This window comes from Pseudophryne corroboree, chromosome 2, assembly GCF_028390025.1.
Source record: "Pseudophryne corroboree isolate aPseCor3 chromosome 2, aPseCor3.hap2, whole genome shotgun sequence".
Lineage (NCBI taxonomy): Eukaryota > Metazoa > Chordata > Amphibia > Anura > Myobatrachidae > Pseudophryne > Pseudophryne corroboree.
Genome location: NC_086445.1, coordinates 400089286 through 400112902, shown reverse-complemented (window position 1 = coordinate 400112902; position 23617 = coordinate 400089286). Strand labels below are relative to the sequence as shown.

At 49.0% G+C, this 23617-nt stretch overlaps 1 protein-coding gene across 4 annotated transcripts in view; it reads left to right on the top strand.

Annotated features, from left to right (window-relative positions):
• Nucleotides 1-23617, top strand: part of GAS6 (growth arrest specific 6) — a 137022-nt gene that overhangs the window by 72470 nt on the left and 40935 nt on the right. For all 4 annotated transcript variants that reach the window (XM_063953389.1, XM_063953386.1, XM_063953388.1 and 1 more), the window contains one exon: nt 1534-1656. In XM_063953389.1, coding sequence (XP_063809459.1) covers nt 1534-1656 — 123 coding nt within the window. The remainder of the gene's footprint in view (nt 1-1533; nt 1657-23617) is intronic.

Sequence of the window (23617 nt, the reverse complement as noted above, 5' to 3'; positions counted from 1 at the left end):
AGACCTGATCTCAGTCTGTGAGAAAACGCAGCCTAGTGATCAGGTCTGAATCGGCCCCCGCAATTCCTTTCTGCAAAAACAGCTATTGTGTGAGTATGCCCGTATTTTTAAAGCAACAAAAATTTACAAGGCAAAACCAACCTGGTTTGCCTTGTAAATGATTGGCGCTTTAAAATACGGGCAGTCCCCTTCAGCTCGCAGGCTATTGCATTTAGCCTGTTAAGTTTAAGAAAGCGCTGGGACATCCAAGAAGAGATAGCAGAGAGAGAGTTGGAGATATGAGTGAGGAGAGAGGGGAAAGGTAGATTTGAGTATCATCACATAGACCGGATAATGGAAGTCAAAAGAGCTAATGGGTTTGCCTAAAGAGAACGTATAGAGAGAAAAGGAGAGGTCCAAGAACAGAACAGAACCTTGGCATGTCATGTTCCAACAAATGTGTAATTCAAGCCAGTGATGCTGGATACATATGAAAATACTTGAGCTTACTGTACTTCTGCTGCCTCTTGACTTTGTTAAATCAGTTCAACATGTCTTTGGCTTAGATTTTTATTTACTGCATCTGACAAAATAAGCCCCTATAGGCAAGCACTAATGGTGAAGGTGATTATTACATTGTGTGCCTGGGTTAACCACTTTCATGAATAAAATGCCCTCCTCGCCACAGTATCATACAATCCACCATTCAAGAGTTAATGCATCACGTGTATGTGTGTGCGCGCATATCAGAAAAATGTGTGTCAAACTTTAATACATATAGTTTTCTAGTAGTAATAAGATGAAGATGTAGATTAGATGCTGTGAAAAGTTATTGTACTCATGAACACATTTCACATTTAGGGGTCTATTCATGTAGAAAACGAAAACAGAATTGCTACTTATCACTATACATCGCATCTCTTCGATGCGATGTATAGCTGTGATAAGTAGCAATTCATGTATACTCACCCTTCCGACGATGCGCTGCGGTGTCTGGGGCTCCGGCGGTGAGGTCTTCTCCAGAGATCCCTCCCGGCGATGCGCGGAGTCCAGCGGCGGGTCCCTTTGCGCATGCGCAGGGTGTTGACCTCCCGGCCGGCCGCAGTGGTTGCTGGGAGGTCGGGGGGCGGAGCCAGTGCGAGGTGCAGAGCAGCGATCAGGGAAGCATTGAGCTTCCCTGACGTCTCCGCACTACAGTTCAGGTTACGCCGTCCTCAGATGGCGAACCTGAACTCCATGGAGAAGCGGAAAGCAGAGCTTTCCGCACCTTCATGAATTGCACTCACCATACAAAGGTATGGTGATGCGATTCAGGCACAGAGTGGGGGTACCGCTGGAGAAGTCAGAGACTTCTCCACGGTAACCGGCTCTGTGAATTGCGGTAAGCAGAGAAAAGCCCTGTTTAACGCAAAACAGGGCTTTTCACTGCTGCATGAATAGACCCCTTAAAGAGAATGATATTGTACTTAATAAATTATAAATTGCCATTTTCTCTAGTTGCATGTATGAAACATCCAGTGTAGTGAACTTTGCATTTTCTTGTCACTTTTGCAGACATTAATGAGTGTGCTTATCTGAATGGAGGCTGTTCCCACATCTGTGTTAACAAACCTGGGGCATATCACTGTGATTGTCAGAGTGGCCACCGTCTCCTTGAAGACAACCGAACTTGTGGGGGTGAGGATACCTGTTAACAGCTGATAATACTAGATATAGTCCAGGTGTACTGAAGTGAAATCATTCATTCAAGAACAATTCTCACTAGCTACTTCTTACTATGCAGTAACATTCTGTACATCACGCCAACTGTCCATACCTACTTAGCTGTTTTCTGCATTTGTTTTTAAAATGAGAAACTACTAAAGCTGATAAAACTGATGCAGTACAGTAGTTGTCACAAGAAAATTAACCAACATTGTTCTAACTACCGTACCCAACAACTGCTTATCATGTGAGTTCTATCTAGGTACGGAGCAGTGACGTGCGGTGAGGACAACGGCTGGGGAGGCACTCCATGTGTCCAATCACATGTGCCTCGCTAAGGGACACAAAATTTAACCAGAACTTTGCGGTCAGTCAGTAGACACAAAATAATACTGGAAGTTCCAGTACTGGTCAAGCAAAAAAGCTCCCATCAGGTCTGGGGAGTAACCCGCACCAGGATATGTGAACTATTATATAAATCACATAGTTGGGGTGCCTTTCATAATATCTAATTAAACCCTATTTTAGAGATTCACACATGTATATGTGAAAAAGGATTTGAAGGCTCACGAAGGTGATACCACCTGGTTTAAACAGGAATATGAAGTCAAATCCCCATAGAGAGGGGAAAAGGGGAAGAAACCAGGTACACTTTGAGGTGCACTCACCCAACTAACAAATTTTAATATAATTGTTATTGTAAAACATATATATCCACAGCAGTAGTATCACATAAAGGCATAAATGCCCAATGACCCACATCAATATTGAAGTTTTTATTATATATTTATATGGGACTTGATTGTCCTTTATTAGGAATAGAGCGAAATATTAAAATTCATAGAGAACAGAAGAGAAGGTAAAAGGTGACACAAATAGAATAATGTGTGAATAAAGATTAAAAACAGAGCTAATGTGTTTCTCCCTGCATATGTTTTCTTGTATTTATTTCAATTGTGCATCCACATACATATATTAGTGCAGCACTGAACCAGTGCTATATTCATATGAGACCTGCAATTTTCGTATTAACTGGAGTTTATATGCTGTGACATAGGGAAATATGCTGCCCTCCTTTAGAGTCACATACTATTCCGTCAGATTGTAGCCATGTTTAGAGATATTGCAACAATAAGTATCTACTCCTGCCCTAAGGACTGTAAACGTGGTAGATTGAGTCTAATGTTGTAATCTAAGGAGTGAAACAAAGTTGCTGAGTATATGACTCATACCTGAAATCCTAGAATGTAACACTCTGCAAAGCTGCTAGTATAATATTATATGGGTTGCCTGGGCATAGAGAGGACTGATGGGGATGTGTCTTGGTAAACAGCCTCGCTGTCCTGTGCTCAAAGAATGTCTGCTTAGTAAATCACAGCAGCCTCTATTATCCACTGCTGCTATTTATGATATATGAATAAATGTGCAGAAAAAAATGGGTTTAGTGTCTCCCATATAATGTCAGTACACAGTGATAGGTTATCCTACTACACTGTGTTGGATTGTATCCGTGCAGTGACTTACAGCAGTAATTGATATCTACCAGCAGTGCTCATGATATAGTATTCCTAATGCACAGAGATGTTTTACAAACATTACATATAAATTAGCAGCACTTGTCTCCAGTACTAAACATTTATTAAATTGATAGCACTAGAATACCACTAGCCGTATTTAGATAAGTATATATGTGGGTATAGTACACTTTATATAAGTATCAGAAGATCATACCCCTGTATATAGATTGACAGCAGTGTGTATCTGATTGCACTAAATACCCACTAGACACAGAAACAATATAGCATGTGAGACATTTTATAGAGAGATCATTCCGTTTAATTCCATATCTGGCACAAACCCCCACTTGTCACTTCATATTTAATATTAATAGGGTCTGACCCGCAGCCTATGAACAGAGTATTAGTAGGTAAAGGACATGCATTCAAAGATTCCACTGAGACATAAACAAAGTTGCCTCCTAATTATACAGTACAGGTCCCGGATGTATGTTATATGTCATTTACACATTTACATACTATTGCTAGTGAGCTTCCACAGGGCGATATGTGACGGTTGGGGGGGGGGGGACCAGATGACAAGGGAATACCAGAGGGGGGGGGGGGGGGCGCGATTTACAGATAATTACTTTTTCCCTACCTGTGTCACGCAAGACGAGGCCAGCAGGAGATGATTGGTTTTAATGCGCAGCGGGTGCTGGCAGATGCTGTCCCTCCGGCAGGAGAGAGGTCAGGGGGAATGAAGGGAGGGGAGCTCCCGAGTCCCTTCCTTGTCCTGCCGCTCAGTACAAGTGATTGGACAGGGGATCCAGCACTGGATCCGCTGGCCCAATCACATGTGCCTCGCTGGCAGAGGCGTGCTTTCCCTGCCAGCGAGGCACTTATAGAAGTGCCGCTTTCAGTGATTTTTTACATGGGCTTTTACAGCCCAGTGTTTGGCCCCGCCCCCCACTCTGTCCCCGATCCCACTGTCAGCGGGAGGCACTAACTATCAGTGCCTCCCAAACTAGTTTAATAAACTAAAATTATTAGAAAAATATAAAGAAGATATATATGACACAGGATATTGTCATATGTATCTTCTTTCTATTATTTTAGTCATTAATGACAGGGGAGGCACTGCCTCCCCTGCCTCCCCTGACTGCACGTCCCTGATACGGAGTTCCCAGATGTGGAGATGGTTTAGAAATTATCTCTTCTTCAATGGCTTTAATTCACTTGTGTTTTTAATTAATGGGCTATCTATGATTCTGCCAATTGTTATTGTGTTTGGGTCTTGCTGTAGAACTCTGACTTTTTAGCTCTTGCTGTAGCTGAGTAGAATTATTTGCTTAATATGAGCTTCCCATTTGGTATGTTTTTCTTGGACATGTACATAGACCAGTTTCTGCTCTAGTCTCACTGGGTAAATATCTTTGGCTATTACAATCTGTCATGACTGCTTCATCCCAATATGTAATTGGGTCTTTGACTTTGTATATAACTGTTGTATGGGATACCATGTCATTCTTTTTCAAGTTGCATGTGTCTTACCATTTGTGTATACAGTTCCTGTGGGGTGGTTCAAATTTCCCTATGCACTGGACACTCCTCATAGCAATATTGTGCTGGGTTTTTTTTTTTTACCTACAGTAGCTTCCATATTGCATTGAGGCTCTTATGTCCTAGACCAGTGATGGGGATCCTTTAAAACTCCAGCTGTTGTTGAATTACACATCCCAGCATGCCCTGCTACAGTTTTGCTGTTTGGCCATGCTAAAACTGTAGCAGGGCATGCTGGGATGTGTAGTTCAACAACAGCTGGAGTGCCAAAGGTTCCCCATCACTGTCCTAGACATTGGTGCCACATATGGATGTGGTTCGTATCTCTCCTGCTTGGCATTGTTGTCCATTTCTTTGCATGTTCTGCAGTTACAATTTATCAATGATTTTTCTCTGACGTCCTAGTGGATGCTGGGTACTCCGTAAGGACCATGGCGAATAGACGGGCTCCACAGGAGACTGGGCACTCTTTAAAGAAAGATTAGGTACTATATCTGGTGTGCACTGGCTCCTCCCTCTATGCCCCTCCTCCAGACCTCAGTTAGAATCTGTGCCCGGCTCGAGCTGGTTGCACACTAGGGGCTCTCCTGAGCTTCTAGTAAAGAAAGTATTTATTAGGTTTTTTATTTTTAGTGAGATCTGCTGGCAACAGACTCACTGCTACGAGGGACTTAGGGGAGAAAAGCGAACCTACCTGCTTGCAGCTAGCTTGGGCTTCTAGGCTACTGGACACCATTAGCTCCAGAGGGATCGAACACAGGCCCAGCCTCGGTCGTCCGGTCCCGGAGCCGCGCCGCCGTCCCCCTTGCAGAGCCAGAAGCAAGAAGAACATCCTGGAAATCGGCGGCTAAAGACTCCGGTCTTCATTAAGGTAGCGCACAGCACTGCAGCTGTGCGCCATTGCTCCCTATGCACACCACATACTCCGGTCACTGATGGGTGCAGGGCGCTGGGGGTGGGCGCCCTGGGCTGCAATTAGAGTACCTTACATGGCGAACAGCACATAATATAGTCTAATAAACTATATATGTGCAAAAATCCCCCGCCATAATATAAATATAAGAGCGGGAGAAGTCCGCCGAGAAGGGGGCGGGGCTATCTCCCTCAGCACACTGGCGCCATTTCCTCTTCACAGCTCCGCTGGAAGACAGCTCCCCAGGCTCTCCCCTGCAGTTTCCAGGCTCAAAGGGTAAAAAAGAGAGGGGGGGCACTAAATTTAGGCACAAAATGTATTTGTAAAGCAGCTATAGGGAAAATCACTTTGTGTTAGTGTAAATCCCTGATTATATAGCGCTGTGGTGTGTGCTGGCATACTCTCTCTCTGTCTCCCCAAAGGACTTTGTGGGGTCCTGTCCTCAGTCAGAGCATTCCCTGTGTGTGTGCGGTGTGTCGGTACGGCTGTGTCGACATGTTTGATGAGGAGGCTTATGTGGAGGCGGAGCAGGTGCCGATAAATGTGATGTCACCCCCTGCGGGGTTGACACCAGAGTGGATGGATATGTGGAAGGTTTTACACGACAGTGTCAACTCCTTGCATAAAAGGTTCGATGACATAACAGCTGTGGGACAGCCGGCTTCTCAGCCAGTGCCTGCCCAGGCGTCTCAAAGGCCATCAGGGGCTCAAAAACGCCCGCTACCTCAGATGGCAGACACAGATGTCGACACAGAGTCTGACTCCAGTGTCGACGAGGACGAGACTAATGTACATTCCACTAGGGCCATCCGTTGCATGATTACGGCAATGAAAAATGTGTTGCACATTTCTGACATTAACCCAGGTACCACTAAAAAGGGTATTATGTTTGGGGAGAAAAAGCAACCAGTGGTTTTTCCCCCATCAGATGAGTTGAATGAAGTGTGTGAAGAAGCGTGGGCTTCCCCCGATAAGAAACTAGTGATTTCTAAAAAGTTACTGATGGCGTACCCTTTCCCGCCAGAGGACAGGTTACGTTGGGAGACATCCCGAGGGTGGATAAGGCGCTCACACGCTTGTCAAAAAAGGTGGCACTGCCGTCTCAGGATACGGCCGCCTTAAAGGAGCCTGCGGATAGAAAGCAGGAGGCTATCCTGAAGTCTGTATATACACACTCAGGTACTATACTGAGACCTGCAATTGCTTCAGCTTGGATGTGTAGTGCTGCAGCAGCTTGGTCCGATACCCTGTCTGAAAATATTGATACCCTCGACAGGGATACGATTTTGCTAACCATAGAGCATATTAAAGACGTAGTCTTATATATGAGAGATGCACAGAGGGATATTTGCCGGCTGGCATCTAGAATTAATGCAATGTCCATTTCTGCCAGGAGAGTATTATGGACTCGGCAATGGACAGGTGATGCGCATTCTAAAGGTACATGGAGGTTTTGCCTTACAAGGGTGAGGAATTGTTTGGGGATGGTCTCTCGGACCTCGTTTCCACAGCAACAGCTGGGAAGTCGACATTTTTACCTCAGGTTCCCTCACAGCCTAAGAAAGCACCGTATTATCAGGGACAGTCCTTTCGGCCCCAGAAAGGCAAGCGGGTTAAAGGCGCATCCTTTCTGCCCAGAGGCAGGGGTAGAGGGAAAAAGCTGCACCATACAGCCAGTTCCCAAGAACAAAAATCCTCCCCTGCTTCCACTAAATCCACCGCATGACGCTGGGGCTCCACTGGTGGAGCCAGGTGCGGTGGGGGCCCGTCTCCGGAACTTCAGCGACCGGTGGGTTCGCTCACAGGTGGATCCCTGGGTTCTACAAGTGGTATCTCAGGGATACAAGCTGGAATTCGAGACGTCTCCCCCTCGCCGTTACCTCAAATCAGCCTTGCCAGCTACTCCCCAGGACAGGGAGGTAGTGCTGGCGGCAATTCACAAGCTGTACCTCCAGCAGGTGATAATAAAAGTTCCCCTCCTTCAACAGGGACGGGGTTACTATTCCACAATGTTTGTGGTACCGAAACCAGACGGTTCGGTGAGACCCATTCTAAATTTGAAATCCTTGAACACTTATATAAGGAAGTTCAAGTTCAAAATGGAATCGCTCAGGGCGGTTATTGCAAGCCTGGAAGAAGGGGATTACATGGTATCACTGGACATCAAGGATGCTTACCTACATGTCCCCATTTACCCACCTCACCAGGTGTACCTCCGTTTTTGTGGTACAGGACTGTCATTACCAATTCCAGACGTTGCCATTTGGTCTGTCCACGGCACCGAGGGTATTTACCAAAGTAATGGCCGAAATGATGATACTCCTTCGAAAGAAGGGAGTTATAATTATCCCGTACTTGGACGATCTCCTTATAAAGGCGAGGTCCAGGGAGCAGTTGTTGGTCGGAGTAGCACTATCTCAGGAAGTGCTACAACAGCACGGCTGGATTCTGAATATTCCAAAGTCGCAGCTGGTTCCTACGACGCATCTGCTGTTTCTGGGTATGATTCTGGACACAGAACAGAAGGTTTTTCTCCCGGAGGAGAAGGCCAAGGAGTTATCATCTCTGGTCAGAGACCTCCTGAAACCAAAACAGGTGTCGGTGCATCACTGCACGCGAGTCCTGGGAAAGATGGTAGCTTCTTACGAGGCAATTCCATTCGGCAGGTTCCATGCAAGGATCTTTCAGTGGGATCTGTTAGACAAGTGGTCCGGATCACATCTTCAGATGCATCGGCTGATCACCCTGTCCCCGAGGGCCAGGGTGTCTCTGCTGTGGTGGCTGCAGAGTGCTCATCTTCTCGAGGGCCGCAGATTCGGCATACAGGACTGGGTCCTGGTGACCACGGATGCAAGCCTCCGAGGTTGGGGGGCAGTCACTCAGGGAAGAAACTTCCAAGGACAATGGTCGAGTCAGGAGGCTTCCCTACACATAAATATTCTGGAACTAAAGGCCATTTACAATGCCCTAAGTCAGGCAAAACCCCTGCTTCAAAACCAGCCGATGCTGATTCAGTCAGACAACATCACGGCGGTCGCTCATGTAAACCGACAGGGCGGCACAAGAAGCAGGATGGCGATGGCAGAAGCCACAAGGATTCTCCGATGGGCGGAAAATCACGTGATAGCACTGTCAGCAGTGTTCATTCCGGGAGTGGACAACTGGGAAGCAGACTTCCTCAGCAGGCACGACCTCCACCCGGGAGAGTGGGGACTTCATCCAGAAGTCTTCCAGCTGATTGTAAATCGTTGGGAAAGGCCACAGGTGGACATGATGGCGTCTCGCCTCAACAAAAAGCTAAAAAGATATTGCGCCAGGTCAAAGGACCCTCAGGCGATAGCTGTGGACGCTCTAGTGACACCGTGGGAGTACCAGTCGGTTTGTGTTACCTCCTCTTCCTCTCATACCAAAGGTACTGAGGATAATAAGAAAGAGAGGAGTAAGAACTATACTCATCGTTCCGGATTGGCCAAGAAGGACTTGGCACCCGGAACTACAAGAAATGATCTCAGAGGACCCTTGGCCTCTGCCTCTCAGACAGGACCTGCTACAGCAGGGGCCCTGTCTGTTCCAAGACTTACCGCGGCTGCATTTGACGGCATGGCGGTTGAACGCCGGATCCTGATGGAAAAGGGCATTCCGGTTGAAGTCATTCCTACACTGATAAAAGCTAGGAAGGATGTGACAGCGAAACATTATCACCGCATATGGCGAAAATATGTTGCTTGGTGTGAGGCTATGAAGGCCCCAACAGAAGAATTTCAGCTGGGTCGATTTCTGCACTTCCTACAGTCAGGAGTGACTATGGGCCTAAAATTGGGATCCATTAAAGTCCAGATTTCGGCCCTGTCTATTTTCTTTTAAAAAGAACTGGCTTCACTGCCTGAAGTTCAGACGTTTGTTAAGGGAGTGCTGCATATTCAGCCCCCTTTTGTGCCCCAGGTGGCACCTTGGGATCTCAACGTTGTGTTGGATTTCCTAAAATCACATTGGTTTGAGCCACTTCAGACCGTGGAGTTGAAATATCTCACGTGGAAAGTGGTCATGCTTTTGGCCTTGGCTTCGGCTAGGCGGGTGTCAGAATTGGCGGCTTTGTCCTGTAAAAGCCCCTATCTGATCTTCCATATGGACAGGGCAGAATTGAGGACTCGTCCCCAATTTCTCCCTAAGGTGGTATCAGCGTTTCATTTGAACCAACCTATTGTGGTGCCTGCGGCTACTCGGGACTTGGAGGCTTCCAAGTTGCTGGACGTAGTCCGGGCCCTGAAAATCTATGTTTCCAGGACGGCTAGAGTCAGAAAGACTGACTCGCTGTTTATCCTGCATGCACCCAACAAGTTGGGTGCTCCTGCTTCTAAGCAGACTATTGCTCGCTGGATCTGTTGCACGATTCAACTTGCACATTCTGCGGCTGGACTGCTGCATCCTAAATCGGTAAAAGCCCATTCCACGAGGAAGGTGGGCTCTTCTTGGGCGGCTGCCCGAGGGGTCTCGGCTTTACAACTTTGCCGAGCTGCTACCTGGTCGGGATCAAACACGTTTGCAAAATTCTACAAGTTTGATACCCTGGCTGAGGAGGACCTTGAGTTTGCTCATTCGGTGCTGCAGAGTCATCTGCACTCTCCCGCCCGTTTGGGAGCTTTGGTATAATCCCCATGGTCCTTACGGAGTACCCAGCATCCACTAGGACGTCAGAAAATAAGAATTTACTCACCGGTAATTCTATTTCTCGTAGTCCGTAGTGGATGCTGGGAGCCCGTCCCAAGTGCGGATTGTCTGCAATACTTGTATATAGTTATTGCTTAACTAAAGGGTTATTGTTATGAGCCATCTGTTCAGTGAGGCTCAGTTGTTCATTCTGTTAACTGGGTATAGTTATCACGAGTTGTACGGTGTGATTGGTGTGGCTGGTATGAGTCTTACCCGGGATTCAAAATCCTTTCCTTGTAGTGTCAGCTCTTCCGGGCACAGTTTCCCTAACTGAGGTCTGGAGGAGGGGCATAGGGGGAGGAGCCAGTGCACACCAGATATAGTACCTAATCTTTCTTTAAAGAGTGCCCAGTCTCCTGCGGAGCCCGTCTATTCCCCATGGTCCTTACGGAGTACCCAGCATCCACTACGGACTACGAGAAATAGAATTTTGAGTAAATTCTTATTTTTTTTTCCAGCTATAAGAGTGTGAATGTGGTTAATGCTTTTGAATTTTCACTGACAACAGTTGTTTTCAATATTATGAATGTACAATATATTATTTGTACTGGTATCTTTGGGTGAGCGTATATGAGACTGGGCAGTGACCATGCCATTCCCCTATTCCAGTGTTCTACAAGCGCTGTGCCGTGACATGGTCTACAGGTGTGCCACTGCCAGGACCGGCACCTCGTTCTGGGGGCGCTAAGCAAACCAGAATTGCTCTGTACCATTACAGTGAGTGGAGCTCTCCATCTGCACATCAGTGTGGCAAGCAGTGAAGCTCTCAACAGTCTCATCAGGATAATCTCCCAAGACTAAAAGCTTCCCTGCTCACTGCACCAATGTGCACTGCCACTTCACTGTAATGATTGGCAGTCTGAGTCACTGCTATGCTGCCTTTCACATTTGCCACTGCTGCCGAGCCCTGACACGTATAGACAGCTGCCCTCTATCTTTCTGCCTCTGCTTGGGGGTCCCTACTTATTTAGTTTGTTCTGGGCTTCACACATTCTGATGGCAGCCCTGCCCACACTCACTGCTTCCTAGTAAAAATCTGGAAATAATAACAAATATCAAAATATATTTGATTAAAAAAATAATAGTGTGCCTTGGCAATTTTAAAATCTTGTGTAGTGTGCTGCAAGCAGGAGTGTAGCGAGGGTGGCTCCAGTGGAGCGCGAGCTCTGGGCACCTGAAAAGTTAGAGGGTGCACCGCCGACTACCCCCCCCCCCCTCCCTCCACCCGCTATACAGGCAGCCGCAGGGCAGGAGGAGGAGAAGCAGAGGGGGCGCACACTGACTCGGACTCTGAAACTAGGTAGAGAACAGGGCAGGCCAGAGATAACAGCAGGAGACACTGACAGCCGACACATACCGGAGCTCTGCCCGCCCTCTTTATATGTCTCACTGTCTGCTTGTGGCTATGCAGCAGGGTTACTTCTGTCCTGCAGCACCTCTCTCTCTGCCCCGGCTGCTGCAGCACCTCTCTCTGCCCCGGCTTCTACATCACCTCTCTCTGTCCCGGCTGCTGCAGCACCGCTCTCTGTCCCAGCTGCTGCAGCACCGCTCTCTGTTCCGGCTGCTGCAGCACCGCTCTCTGTTCCGGCTGCTGCAGCACCTCTCTCTGCATTAGAAGCTGCAGAGTAACATGTATACACGGATCTACTGTGGCATAACGTGTATAAACGACTCTACTGTGGCATAACGTATAAGCGGCTCTACTGTGTTGTGCAACGTGTATAAGGGGCTCTACTGTGTGGCGTAATGTGTATAAGGGGTACTACTGTGTGGCGTAATGTGTATAAGGGGTATTACTGTGTGGTGTAATGTGAAAAACTGACACCACTGTGGTGTAATGTGAATAACTGACAATACCATGTGGTGTAATCTGAATTGAACTATTCGGTGACCATGCCTCTTCCCCATAAAGCCACGCCCCTATATATTTTGTTGCCATTGGCGTGCGCTATCCCTATTTTAAACATGGGGGCACCCAAAGGAAACTGAAATCCACAGGGTCTACAACCGGCCCTGTCACCAATTTAGGATTTTTTTATTTTTTTCATTTTTCTTTTCAAAAGTAACATGCACCCAATTCAGTACAAGAGAAGGGGTGCCGATAGGCATATGAATATCCTTACAAAGAATTAAGGTTCAAAAAAGGGTTGAGATTGCCTAAAGGATAAAAAAAAAGGGGCAGACTAGATGGGCCAAGTGGTTCTTATCTGCCGTCAAATTCTATGTTTCTATGTAACCTTGCTCCGGGCACCATGGCACCTAGCTACACCTCTGGCTGCAAGTTGAAAAAAGTTTAAAAACCACTGCCCTATTCCTTATGAGGATAAATAATTATCTATTGCAACTTCCAGTCTGTCTTTTTTATTTATTTATTTATTTTTTAGGAATTTGCGCACAGTAGCGTATAGCCTCAGTCATATGATTCCTGGCTTCCAAAAGAATATGCTATGCCTGCTTTGTTGATGCACCCACGTTGGTGCTATAGTGGCTTGAGTACCTGAAGTGTTATCTGCTCTTAAGCTGGGTACACACTTGGCGATATGTTAAGCAATATCGCACATTATCACCCTTTTGAGCAATATCATTTGCAATATTGTCCAGTGTGTACGCACAATAGCATTCACGATGTGCACTCCCACGGGTCGTTAATGAGGGCTTCTGTCATCTGTACATGCAGGTCAATTTTTACGATGTCATTGACTATGCATGTACCACACAGAGGCAGGATGTCTGGGATGTCAAAGGGAAACACTGACCATATCTCTCAAGGGGGGTCATTCCGAGTTGATCGCTATTGATGGCCATCGAAGGTCTAAATCAGTGGTTCTCAACCGCTGTCCTCAAGTACCTCCAACAGTTCATGTTTTCCAGGTCTCCTCACAGGATTGCAAGTGAAATAATTTGCTCCACATGTGGGTCTTTTAAAATGTGTCAGTGAGTAATGAATACACCTGTTCAACTGCTAGGTGACCTGGAAAACATGGACTGTTGGGGGTACTTGAGGACCGAGGTTGAGAACAACTGGTCTAAATAATTGATTTTCCTCAATTGTTTCCTGCCATCGATCTTAACCACTGTTGGCCCCATTGATGGAAAACCCATCGATGGCCATCACTATTGTGAATTTATTGATTTGCTATTACAAACTAAACTTTGTTAACAACTTAAGAAAATTATAAAACACATGCAGTAATTGTCAAACTAAATTAGTGCATGTGTGCAACATGGGGATTATTCACACCTCATTGTGGAACGTGCCAAGTTGTTCTGAGACGCTAAATGACCCACTGCACTTGCCCCTCTCCTGAAAATACCCTTGAATTGCCATGTTGACACATACTGTACCTTACAGCTTCTTACGAGTTGGGACAAATGGGCAGACTTGCAAAAAAAATGGGGCTGTCCCATCTAAATCTGGACAGTTAGGCAGTAAATTTAATAAAAACGTATTCTAATAAGGAGAAAGACATGCATGACCATTTCATCCATTACACAAACTGCAACTAGTGCAGATCCTCAACTACTGTACAATATTGCAATATGGCATTTTTTTCAAACCTTATGAAGTGTACTAAAGAATGCTTTAGTCATACAATTTTTAGGAGAATCCTTAATCCCTTCATCACTGGGAATATCCTACATTGAATGTATATTTTCTTGAAATTGTACCTGGATTAAAAGAAAATATATGTTTATTTTTAATTGGGTTTACACTGCATCCGGAAAGTATTCACAGTGCTTAATTTTTTCCACATTTTATGTTACAACCTTTTTTTTATATTCATAATAAATTTGCAAAAATCTCAAACACTTTTTTTTCACGTTGTCCTTATGGGGTATTGGGGGTCATTCTGACCCGTTCGTATGCAGCAGTTTATCGCTGCGGTGCGAATGGGTACGGAATGCGTATGCGCAGCGGGCGCAGTGCGCGACGTTGCCCTGTGACACGGGTCGCCGGGTTATGTCGCGTCTACCGAAGGAAGCGGTCGCAAAGCCGACCGCAAAGAAGATTGACAGGAAGAAGGCGTTCCAGGGCGGATCCGGACCGTTGGCTGCCGTTTTTCGGGGAGTGGTAAGAAAAACGCAGGCGTGTCCAGAAGAACGGAGGGCGGATGTCTGACGTCAAAGGCGGCTTCAGCAGCGCAGGGATCGTCGCACAGGGTAAGTAGCTGCAGGGCTGGTCAACTTCTGCTTGAAATTTTTTTAAGCTTAGCAGGGCTGCACAAGCGATCGCAGCCCTGCTAAGCTAAAATACACTCCCCCATAGGCGTGGACTAGTTGATCGCAGCAGCAGCTAAAAGTTGCTGGCTGCGATCAACTCGGAATGACCACCATTGTGTGTAGAATTTTGAGGGAAAAAATTAATTTATTCCATTTTGGAATAAAGCTGTAACATAACAAAATGTAAATGTGCTTTGTAGGACTTATTTAAACACAATGAATGAAGTTCTATACATGCCCACTTCTCTTCAGTATATACAAAGTAAAAGTATGAAACATGCTTTATGAAATGTAGTACATGCATCCAACTTGCCGATTAATGTAATGTTATTTGTTACAGAATACTCTTAACTGCAAATTTTGTATTGGCCAAATTCATATATTATTGAAGAAATTAATGCCAGGAATTGTACAGTGATCACATACCTCCCAACATGACCCTCTGCAGTAGGGACAGAATACTCTGCTCCTGGACTTCCCTCTTAATTTGTGATTGCCATCACCTGTGCTGAAACACCTTTCTTATCCATTAACCTGTTCAACGCAGGTTCCAGCAATCATAAATTAAGAGAAAAGTCCAGAAGCAGAGCATTGTGTCCCTCCTGGAGAGGGTCATGTTGGGAGGTATGTGATCATATTTCACAGTTAACGTCTTGGGGGATATGCAGTTAGCCGGTGTAATTTACCACGGCTAAGATATTTACCGGGGGCTATTCTATTAGCCTTGATGCCAGCGCTGATCGGGGATTTGGTTTCACCTACCTCAGGTGAAACCAAATCTCTGACAAGTGACCATTTTTTCTGAGATAGGTGCCGCAAAAGCACATAGGTCCGCGGCTTTTAGCCGACTCTATGTGCTTTTGTGCAATACAGGGTACTTTGCTGCACAAATCAAGTGGGCTCTAATTAGGTAGCCCAAATTGACCTTCGGGGTTTTATCATGAAAAAAGCCTGTTGTTTTTTGTGTGTGTGGCAAATTAATAATAGGATTCCCCCTTATTTTTACATAAGCCAATACAACCAAACAAATATTTAAATTAAAGGAAAATTTATTTTTAAAACCATGCTTCCTTAAAACACTTTTACTTTTCCTTAAACTTTTATTTTAAGGAAAATAAGCCAGATTTCTGATTGTCGTAATTTTGTGCATAAAAATGTTTAACTACCTTATTATTCATGTCTATCATAAGATTCCTATATGGAAAGCAAAAAAATAAAATAAAACATGGGCAATAGTGCTCTTTCTTGTACATGTCTCTATGTTAAAAGAACGGATCTGCCTCTTTAAAATCTTCCTGTTGCATTGGCCAGCAGAGTATTATTTTTCACTGGTTAGCAGGCTTGTGCATTGGAGAGAGGATTTAAGTCTGCAGTGGTGTACATGACTATGGTGGTGGTGTAAGCCAGCGTCTCTGTGATTTCAGCACACAGCATTCCTGCATTGTGCTGCTGCAAAGAAAAACAAGACTGGACATGTATCTACTCAACTTCTGCATCCACAGCCCCGGCATGATTCCCAGGAATTAGACCTTCAATTTAAAACATCACAGCTGTTTAACGAGAAGATTAATTACTTTTTGTTCTAGTGGTTTTCCAAAGTAATGTCTGCAATCCACACATGTGTTCTTGAAAACCTTATCCATCAGATTAAAGTCATATCATTGAGCTGTATTCGAAAAGCAGAATGTAGTAATTAGTATTTACTTTTTCTCTGACGTCCTAGTGGATGCTGGGAACTCCGTAAGGACCATGGGGAATAGCGGGCTCCGAAGGAGACTGGGCACTCTAAGAAAGAATTAGGACTACCTGGTGTGCACTGGCCCCTCCCTCTATGCCCCTCCTCCAGACCTCAGTTAGAATCTGTGCCCGGCTTGAGCTGGATGCACACTAGGGGCTCTCCTGAGCTTCTAGAAAAGAAAGTATATTTAGGTTTTTTATTTTCAGTGAGATCCGCTGGCAACAGACTCACTGCTACGAGGGACTTAGGGGAGAGAAGCGAACCTACCTGCTTGCAGCTAGCTTGGGCTTCTAGGCTACTGGACACCATTAGCTCCAGAGGGATCGAACACAGGCCCAGCCTCGGTCGTCCGGTCCCGGAGCCGCGCCGCCGTCCCCCTTGCAGAGCCAGAAGCAAGAAGAACATCCAGGAAATCGGCGGCTGAAGACTCCGGTCTTCATTAAGGTAGCGCACAGCACTGCAGCTGTGCGCCATTGCTCCCCATGCACACCTCACACTCCGGTCACTGATGGGTGCAGGGTGTAAGAAAGGCGGCGGTGCGTGTGGTGGTGCCTGCTGCCGTACAGGTGTAGTTTTGGTACTCACCAGGCGCCGCTCTCTCTCACCTTCAGGTACCGGAACCTTCAACGGACCCGAAGAATCTTTCGCCGGACCCGGACACGATGACCTAGGAGGAAGGAGATTGCTGAGTGCCGTCCTCCTAACCGTGGACCGAAACGCCCTCCGGAGCCAAGGAAAATAGTGCTTTCGGGCTAGGTGAGGGTCATCCCAGGCGTCCGCCTCAGAGCCCGAATTTCACCTATTGGCACTCTCGCACCAGGTGGAAATTCTACCTTGCACCGGCGTGCAAGGCTCACCGTTCGCCCTGAAGGAAGGGAGACATATAGGGACACACAGAAGGAACACACAGACCGATGTTACTCACCGTCCTACGTCTTGTACTCCGATCTTCTCCACTTACAGGTCCCTGTAAGGAGGCAAAGAGAGAAACAGCCGTGCAGGGCCAAACTCTAATCTAGTGTGCGTCCGCTACACTAACTGCATAACAAAGCCCTCAAACTGACTCAAGTGTAAGTGGTGCAACACAAACTATGCACAAACTCTATAACAACATTTTGCCCTGCACGGTAACAACACACACATCGGAGTACAACATAAAACGGTGCTGTCCCTTTAAATCCCTACCGCTGGAAAGGGGGTGGGCGCCACACAGCCTGCCCACCTCCTGTGCACTTCCTTCTTATGGGCTCAGGTCAAACAGACTTGTCTACCTACCACCTCAGCGTGGTCTGGGCCTAGTGCCCGGTGCCACCTTTATTCACTGGGCCTAGCGCCCCCTATTTGCGCACGGACCCGAGGCCCGACTGTACCCACGGGCCTAATGCCCGCCTAACTCGTCCCTCGTGGGGTGACCTGGGCCTGGTGCCCAGGGTCACCTTATGTTACCCTAACCGGCCAAAATACTCTGGGGCCTAATGCCCTCTAATGTCCCACAGGCCTATTGCCTGATGTGCCCCCGGGCCTAGTGCCCGCCTACTGCGCTGGGAGAGGGTGGCTTGGGCCTAACGCCCGAACCCCTTAATTGCTGTGTGGTCGGGTCTGGGTGCTTGGGCCACGGGCCGGGGGGAACCCCGACTGCGCGTGGCCTTGGACCCGGAGAGCCCGATTCACTTGTGCCCACGGGCCGGGAGGGCCCGACTGAATGCCCAAAGGCCGGAAGGGCCTGACTTTGCCCACGGGCCTAATGCCCGAACACCTGGTGGTCTAGGGAGGAAGCGGCCTATAGGAGGGTGGTACAGGCCCAAGGCCGCTTACCCGGATCGTTGGGAGAGGCTGCAGAGGGGAGCTTCGTCAGCACTTTTGCTTCCCTCTCTCTGCAGCACTCTCCGCCGATACTCCGCTGCTGGGCCGTTGGCTCCACCTCTTCGTCCTGCTCCGTCCCGTCTTCTATCATCTTCCTCCGTCCCGTGGTCGGTCTTCTCCGGCGCCGCTTCTTCCGCCGCCGCTGATCCTCTCCCGGCGTCTTCTGGAGCTCTTCTCTGCTCCGGCTCCGGCGCGCAACAGACTCCCGCCGCCGCCCAGCGCCTGATATAAGCCGCTGGGAGGAGGCGGAGCCATGACGCGGCGGACTCCTATTGGACCGCCGCGACGAGCAACGATTGGCCCGCCGCGGCGACTCCTCATTGGGCGCCAAGCCGCGAGCAGCGATTGGCTCGCGTCCGGCGCCCATTTCAAATCCGGAGGCGCTGATTGGAGGAACTTGGATCGTCTCGGATCCTCGTTCCTCCATACCCCGGCCCGATCGCCGCGCCGCCGCCCGCCGCCTCACATTTCCCCCCCGTTTGTCCTTTGTAGTCCCGACAAAGGAAGACTGAGACCAGATATAATCCGGGTCGGCATACCGAGGACCAGGCACACCGCGGTTGGAACGCTGAGATCGCCGAGGCAAAGGAGACACCACAGGCCTGGGGGCCCCAGCATCCAGGAGGCTATTGTCGTGAGACGGAACCGCTGGGATCTACCAATCTTCGTCCAGGCCAGCCACCCTGGGCGAAGATGCCAACACGGTGTTGTCCCCAGGCGATGGAGCCGTATTCGGACCGGGGGCACCTTCATCCTCCACGTCTTCTGGGAACCAACAAGGACGCAGCATATCCCGATGAAGGGTTCTCAACCGACCAGACCCATCTGTTGCTTCCACCTGGTAAACCGGACCCTCCTCGGTGAGGCGCCTTCGGACAATATAAGGCCGCACCTCCCACTTCTCCGCTAGTTTACCGCCCGGCCGCGTCATGCGGACCAACACCCGCTGTCCCACGTCAAAAGGCTCTGCTCCTCAAGTTCTATGGGGGACATGAGTGTGGTCGGCTATCCTCTTCCGAGTCACTTCATGAACCACTTTTAACCGCTGCTGATGTTCCGCGACCCAGTCTGTTGGCAACGATCCCCCTTCCTCCTGAAGCTCGGCCAAGTGCAAGTCCTGCGCTTCTCGCCCTGGACGGCCAAACATCAAAAAGAAGGGGGAGTACCCAGTGGTGCTGTGAACCCGGTTGTTATAGGCCCACACCAGCTCGGCCACATGCTCAGGCCACCTCCATCTCTTGGTGTCCTCCAGGATCCGCAGCATCTGGAGCAAAGTACGATTGAAACGTTCGCAGGCGCCATTTCCCTGAGGATGATACGGAGTAGTACGGGACTTCTGCATCCCATAAAGTCGACAAAGCTGTTCCATCAGCCTCCCCTGGAAACAAGCCCCTTGGTCTGAATGAATCCTCTCGGGGCACCCAAACTGCCGGACAAAATGCTCGACAATGGCTTTGGTAGCGGACTCCGCCGTCTGATCCCTGGTGGGGACCACGACCGTGAACTTGGTGAAGTGATCAGTCATGACCAGGGCATATTGATGGCCACTAACGGACTTCCCAATCAGAACGTAATCGATCATCAACAACTCCAGGGGACGACTCGTCTGAACGGTATGTACCGGCGCATGCTGTTCGTTCTGTTTGACTACCCCGCATCTCCGACATTCCCTGCACACTTTCTCCACCAAAGTCCATAACTGAGGGGCAAAAAACTGGCGCTGCACCCACTGAAAGGTCTTTGCTGCCCCCAAATGGACTCCGCCATCGTGCGCTTCCGTCACCAGAGCCTGGAGGGCTGCTTCCGGCACCACAATCTGTTCCACCATCCTGAGTTCGCGGTGGAGGTACACCTGTCGACGCAGTGTTCCACCGCGGACGAGTAATCGATCCCAACTCCGCAGGACCTTTCGACAGTAGGGGTTCAGCCGACTCCTCTCCCACTGGCTAGGCCAATGTTCCTTCTGTTTCCATCGCCGAATGACGCTCAGTCCCGGGTCACTCTGCTGTAATGAAGCCCACTCCTGTTCAGTGCTCCGGAGCAGAACAGCGCATTCAAACACTTGTGACCCTTCCAGGGTAACTGGGCATTTAATCCTGGTCAAGTCCGGGACCTCAGTGTCCTCGTCCTCGAGGTACCTCGAGGTCGGGGGCATGGGCATAGGGTATCGCGACAGCGCATCCGCGTTCCCGTTACTCTTCCCTGGCCGATAGTGTATTTTATAGCTGAATTTTGCCAACCGGGCTACCCAACGCTGCTCCAGGGCGCCCAGTTTTGCAGTTTCCAGATAGGCCAGGGTATTGTTATCCGTGTATATTTCCACATGGGTAGCGGTCAGGTACTCGCCGAACTTCTCAGTCACGGCCCAGACTACAGCCAACAGTTCCAACTTAAAGGAACTGTAGTTGTCCGGCTTCCGCTCGGTTTCCCTCAAACTTCGACTACCATAGGCGATCACTCGTTCTCGGCCATCTTGTACTTGGGAGAGAACTGCTCCCAATCCCTGTAGGCTGCCATCAGTGTAGACCAGAAATGGTTTCTCAAAATCAGCATATCCCAGAACCGGAGCCTCCGTGAGCATTTCCTTCAGTCGCCGAAATGCCTTCTCCTGTGCCTCCCCCCAGGCCACTACCTGCGATTTTTTTGTAGTGGGCACCCCTCGAAGCAGGGCATGCAATGGTTCCGCGATTTTCGCAAAGTCCTTGATAAACCGCCGATAGTATCCAACTAACCCCAGAAACGCGCGCAGTTCAGTGGTAGTGGTGGGTGTCTCCCAGTCCTGGACTGCTGAAATCTTGCCAGGCGTCGGGCAGACTCCTTCTCTGGACACCACATGCCCCAGGTATTCCAAGCTCGATTTTAGAAGATGACACTTGCAGGGCTTGAGCTTGAGTCCATACTTCTCCAGGCGCTGCAACACCACATCCAGGCGCGTCAAATGTTCCTCTAGAGTGGGGGCAAACACTATGATATTGTCTAGGTATATCAGCAGAGCTTCGAAAATTCAAGTCTCCCAAACATCTCTCCATCATCCGTTGGAATGTAGCTGGGGCATTGGTGAGCCCAAAAGGCATGCGCAGGAACTCAAACAATCCCATAGGAGTTGTGAAGGCGGTGTTTTCTTGATCCGGTGGGTTAACCGCCACTTGCCAGTACCCACTGGCCAAGTCCAGTGTGGAGAAATACCGAGCATTTCCCAGGGCCGCCAAAGACTCCTCTATTCTCGGCAACGGGTAAGCATCTCTCACGGTACTGCTATTCAACCGCCGATAATCCACGCAGAATCGAATGGAACCATCCTTCTTCCGCACCAACACGATGGGCGCAGCCCATGGACTTCTGCCGCAACATCTTCTTGACCTCCTGGTAGAGTTTAGGTGGGATGGGACGGTATCTCTCACGAATTGGAGGGCTCTCTCCCGTACGTATCTCATGTTTCAAATCTTCTGTATATCCGAAATCCTCTTCATGCCGGGAGAACGCCTTCCGTCGTTCCCACAGCATATGCTCCAACTTCTGTACCATACTGGGGCTACATTCGTCCAGACAGACGTCCATCTGTTCTCTGATAACCCGGCCGCACCAATCCGTACTGGTTTCCTCCTCCTTATCCAGGCTCACTGCCATGGACCATGATCCGTGTTCGTCCGTATGCAGCGAGACCTGTCGCCCCCCTGAAACTCCGTCCCGGGTGACGGCCGTTACGTTGGCAATAGTCGCTCCCGCCGGAATTTTTCTGGTCTCGTCCAGAAGATTACACAGCCGAACCAACACCTTGCCGTCCCTTACTACCGCCAGGGTTCGGGCCAGGATGATTCCCGAGTCCATTCCGAGGTATCCATTGGGTTCCACCATCACTTCTAACCCCTCCAGGCGTTGGTGAGTCCGCACCTCGAGGGGAAGGACTATCTCCTTGCGGGGAGGTAACTCTATCTGTTGCCGATGACCGGTCCGAATTGCTCCCAGGGATTCTTGCCGATGCCCAGCTTCACATATTCTTCCCACCTGCTGAAATGCTTGCTGCACCGGCCGTTGAACACCCATTTCCTTCCAGTACTGCGGACCCCTCTCCTGGAACAAAAGCTGATTGAGATCTTGGAGGACGTTCATGCCCACAATCACTGGCCCGTGACTCAAACCCAAGCTTCCCACGACCAGTATTCCTTTCTTCCCCAACGCCTGTCCACAGATCGAGATCTCCATCCACACCACTCCGACAACCGGAATAGGAAGGTTGTTGGCAGCCGTAAGGGTAACCCAGCTTTCCAACACGGAATCCTTCAAATGAGAATAATGTTCCAGGAAACAAGCCTCAGACATGGTGGTGACCTGCGAGCCAGTATCCAACAGGCATTTCTGCTCCTTTCCCCCGAGACACCCAACCACAACGGGACACTCACCCACTATATCGGCAGAATCCACTATAGTGGTTCCTCCTCCGCCCATCTCCCCCGCGGGTTGTCCCGCTACCGCGAGGGACTCTAGTTTAACGAAGGGTCTTGCCTAGGCTCACTACATTCCCGGGCAATGTGTCCAAATCTATTGCAGCGGTAGCACCGGGGACCCCTACCTTCCCTGGGACGAGCGCCCCCTACATTGGCCCGTGATTCCCTGGGCAGCCGGTGCGGCGCCCGATCTTCGGACCCACCCGGACCTCTCTGCCTATGAACCTCATCTCGCAACTGGGAGATCTCTGCTTTCATTTCCAGAGTGACTTTGGCGAATGCCGCCATAAGATCTTGGACACAGGCTTCCATGGGGCTGGGTTCTCGGCTAGCCACAGCAGACACCGGTGCCAACCATTGTGGGGCCATGGCGTAAGGTCCGAAATTGGCATTGCGATCCCTAGCGACCGCCTCCACTTGGACCTGACGGAAGGTCATTTTCTTATCGTTGGCAATCTTATCCAACAGAATCTGTTGGATGGGGATACTCCGTAGGCCCAGCGCAAACTGGTCCCTCAGCATCATGCTGGGGTTAACCAGGGACCCCAGACCTTCTGGGTCACGCCGCGTGATTTCGCTCAGTATGTCCTGCAGTGCATTGGCAAATTGGGGTATGGACTCGTCCTCTCTCTGGAATCGGTTGAACAATTGCTGACGCAAGGTTCCAGCAGAAGCAGTGTTACCATAGGCACCCTCGAGGATCGTGAGTACCTCTTCCAACGTCTTCCGCTCCTCCTCTGGAACAAGGATCACCGACCGCCAGGCTTCCCCATCCAGCGTATTCAAGACCAAATGCAACTGCATTTCAGAGGGCACCCCATACAGCTGGATGATTCCATCCAGTCTCTTCTTCCAGTCTGCCAACGGCATATTCTGCCCATCATACCGAGGGGTATGTGTCAAGGCCGGTCCAAAATTGAATTTCCTCTCCGTTCCCGGAGGAGCGTCGTTCTCCGCGTTCGACATCCTGCCGACTACGCCAAAT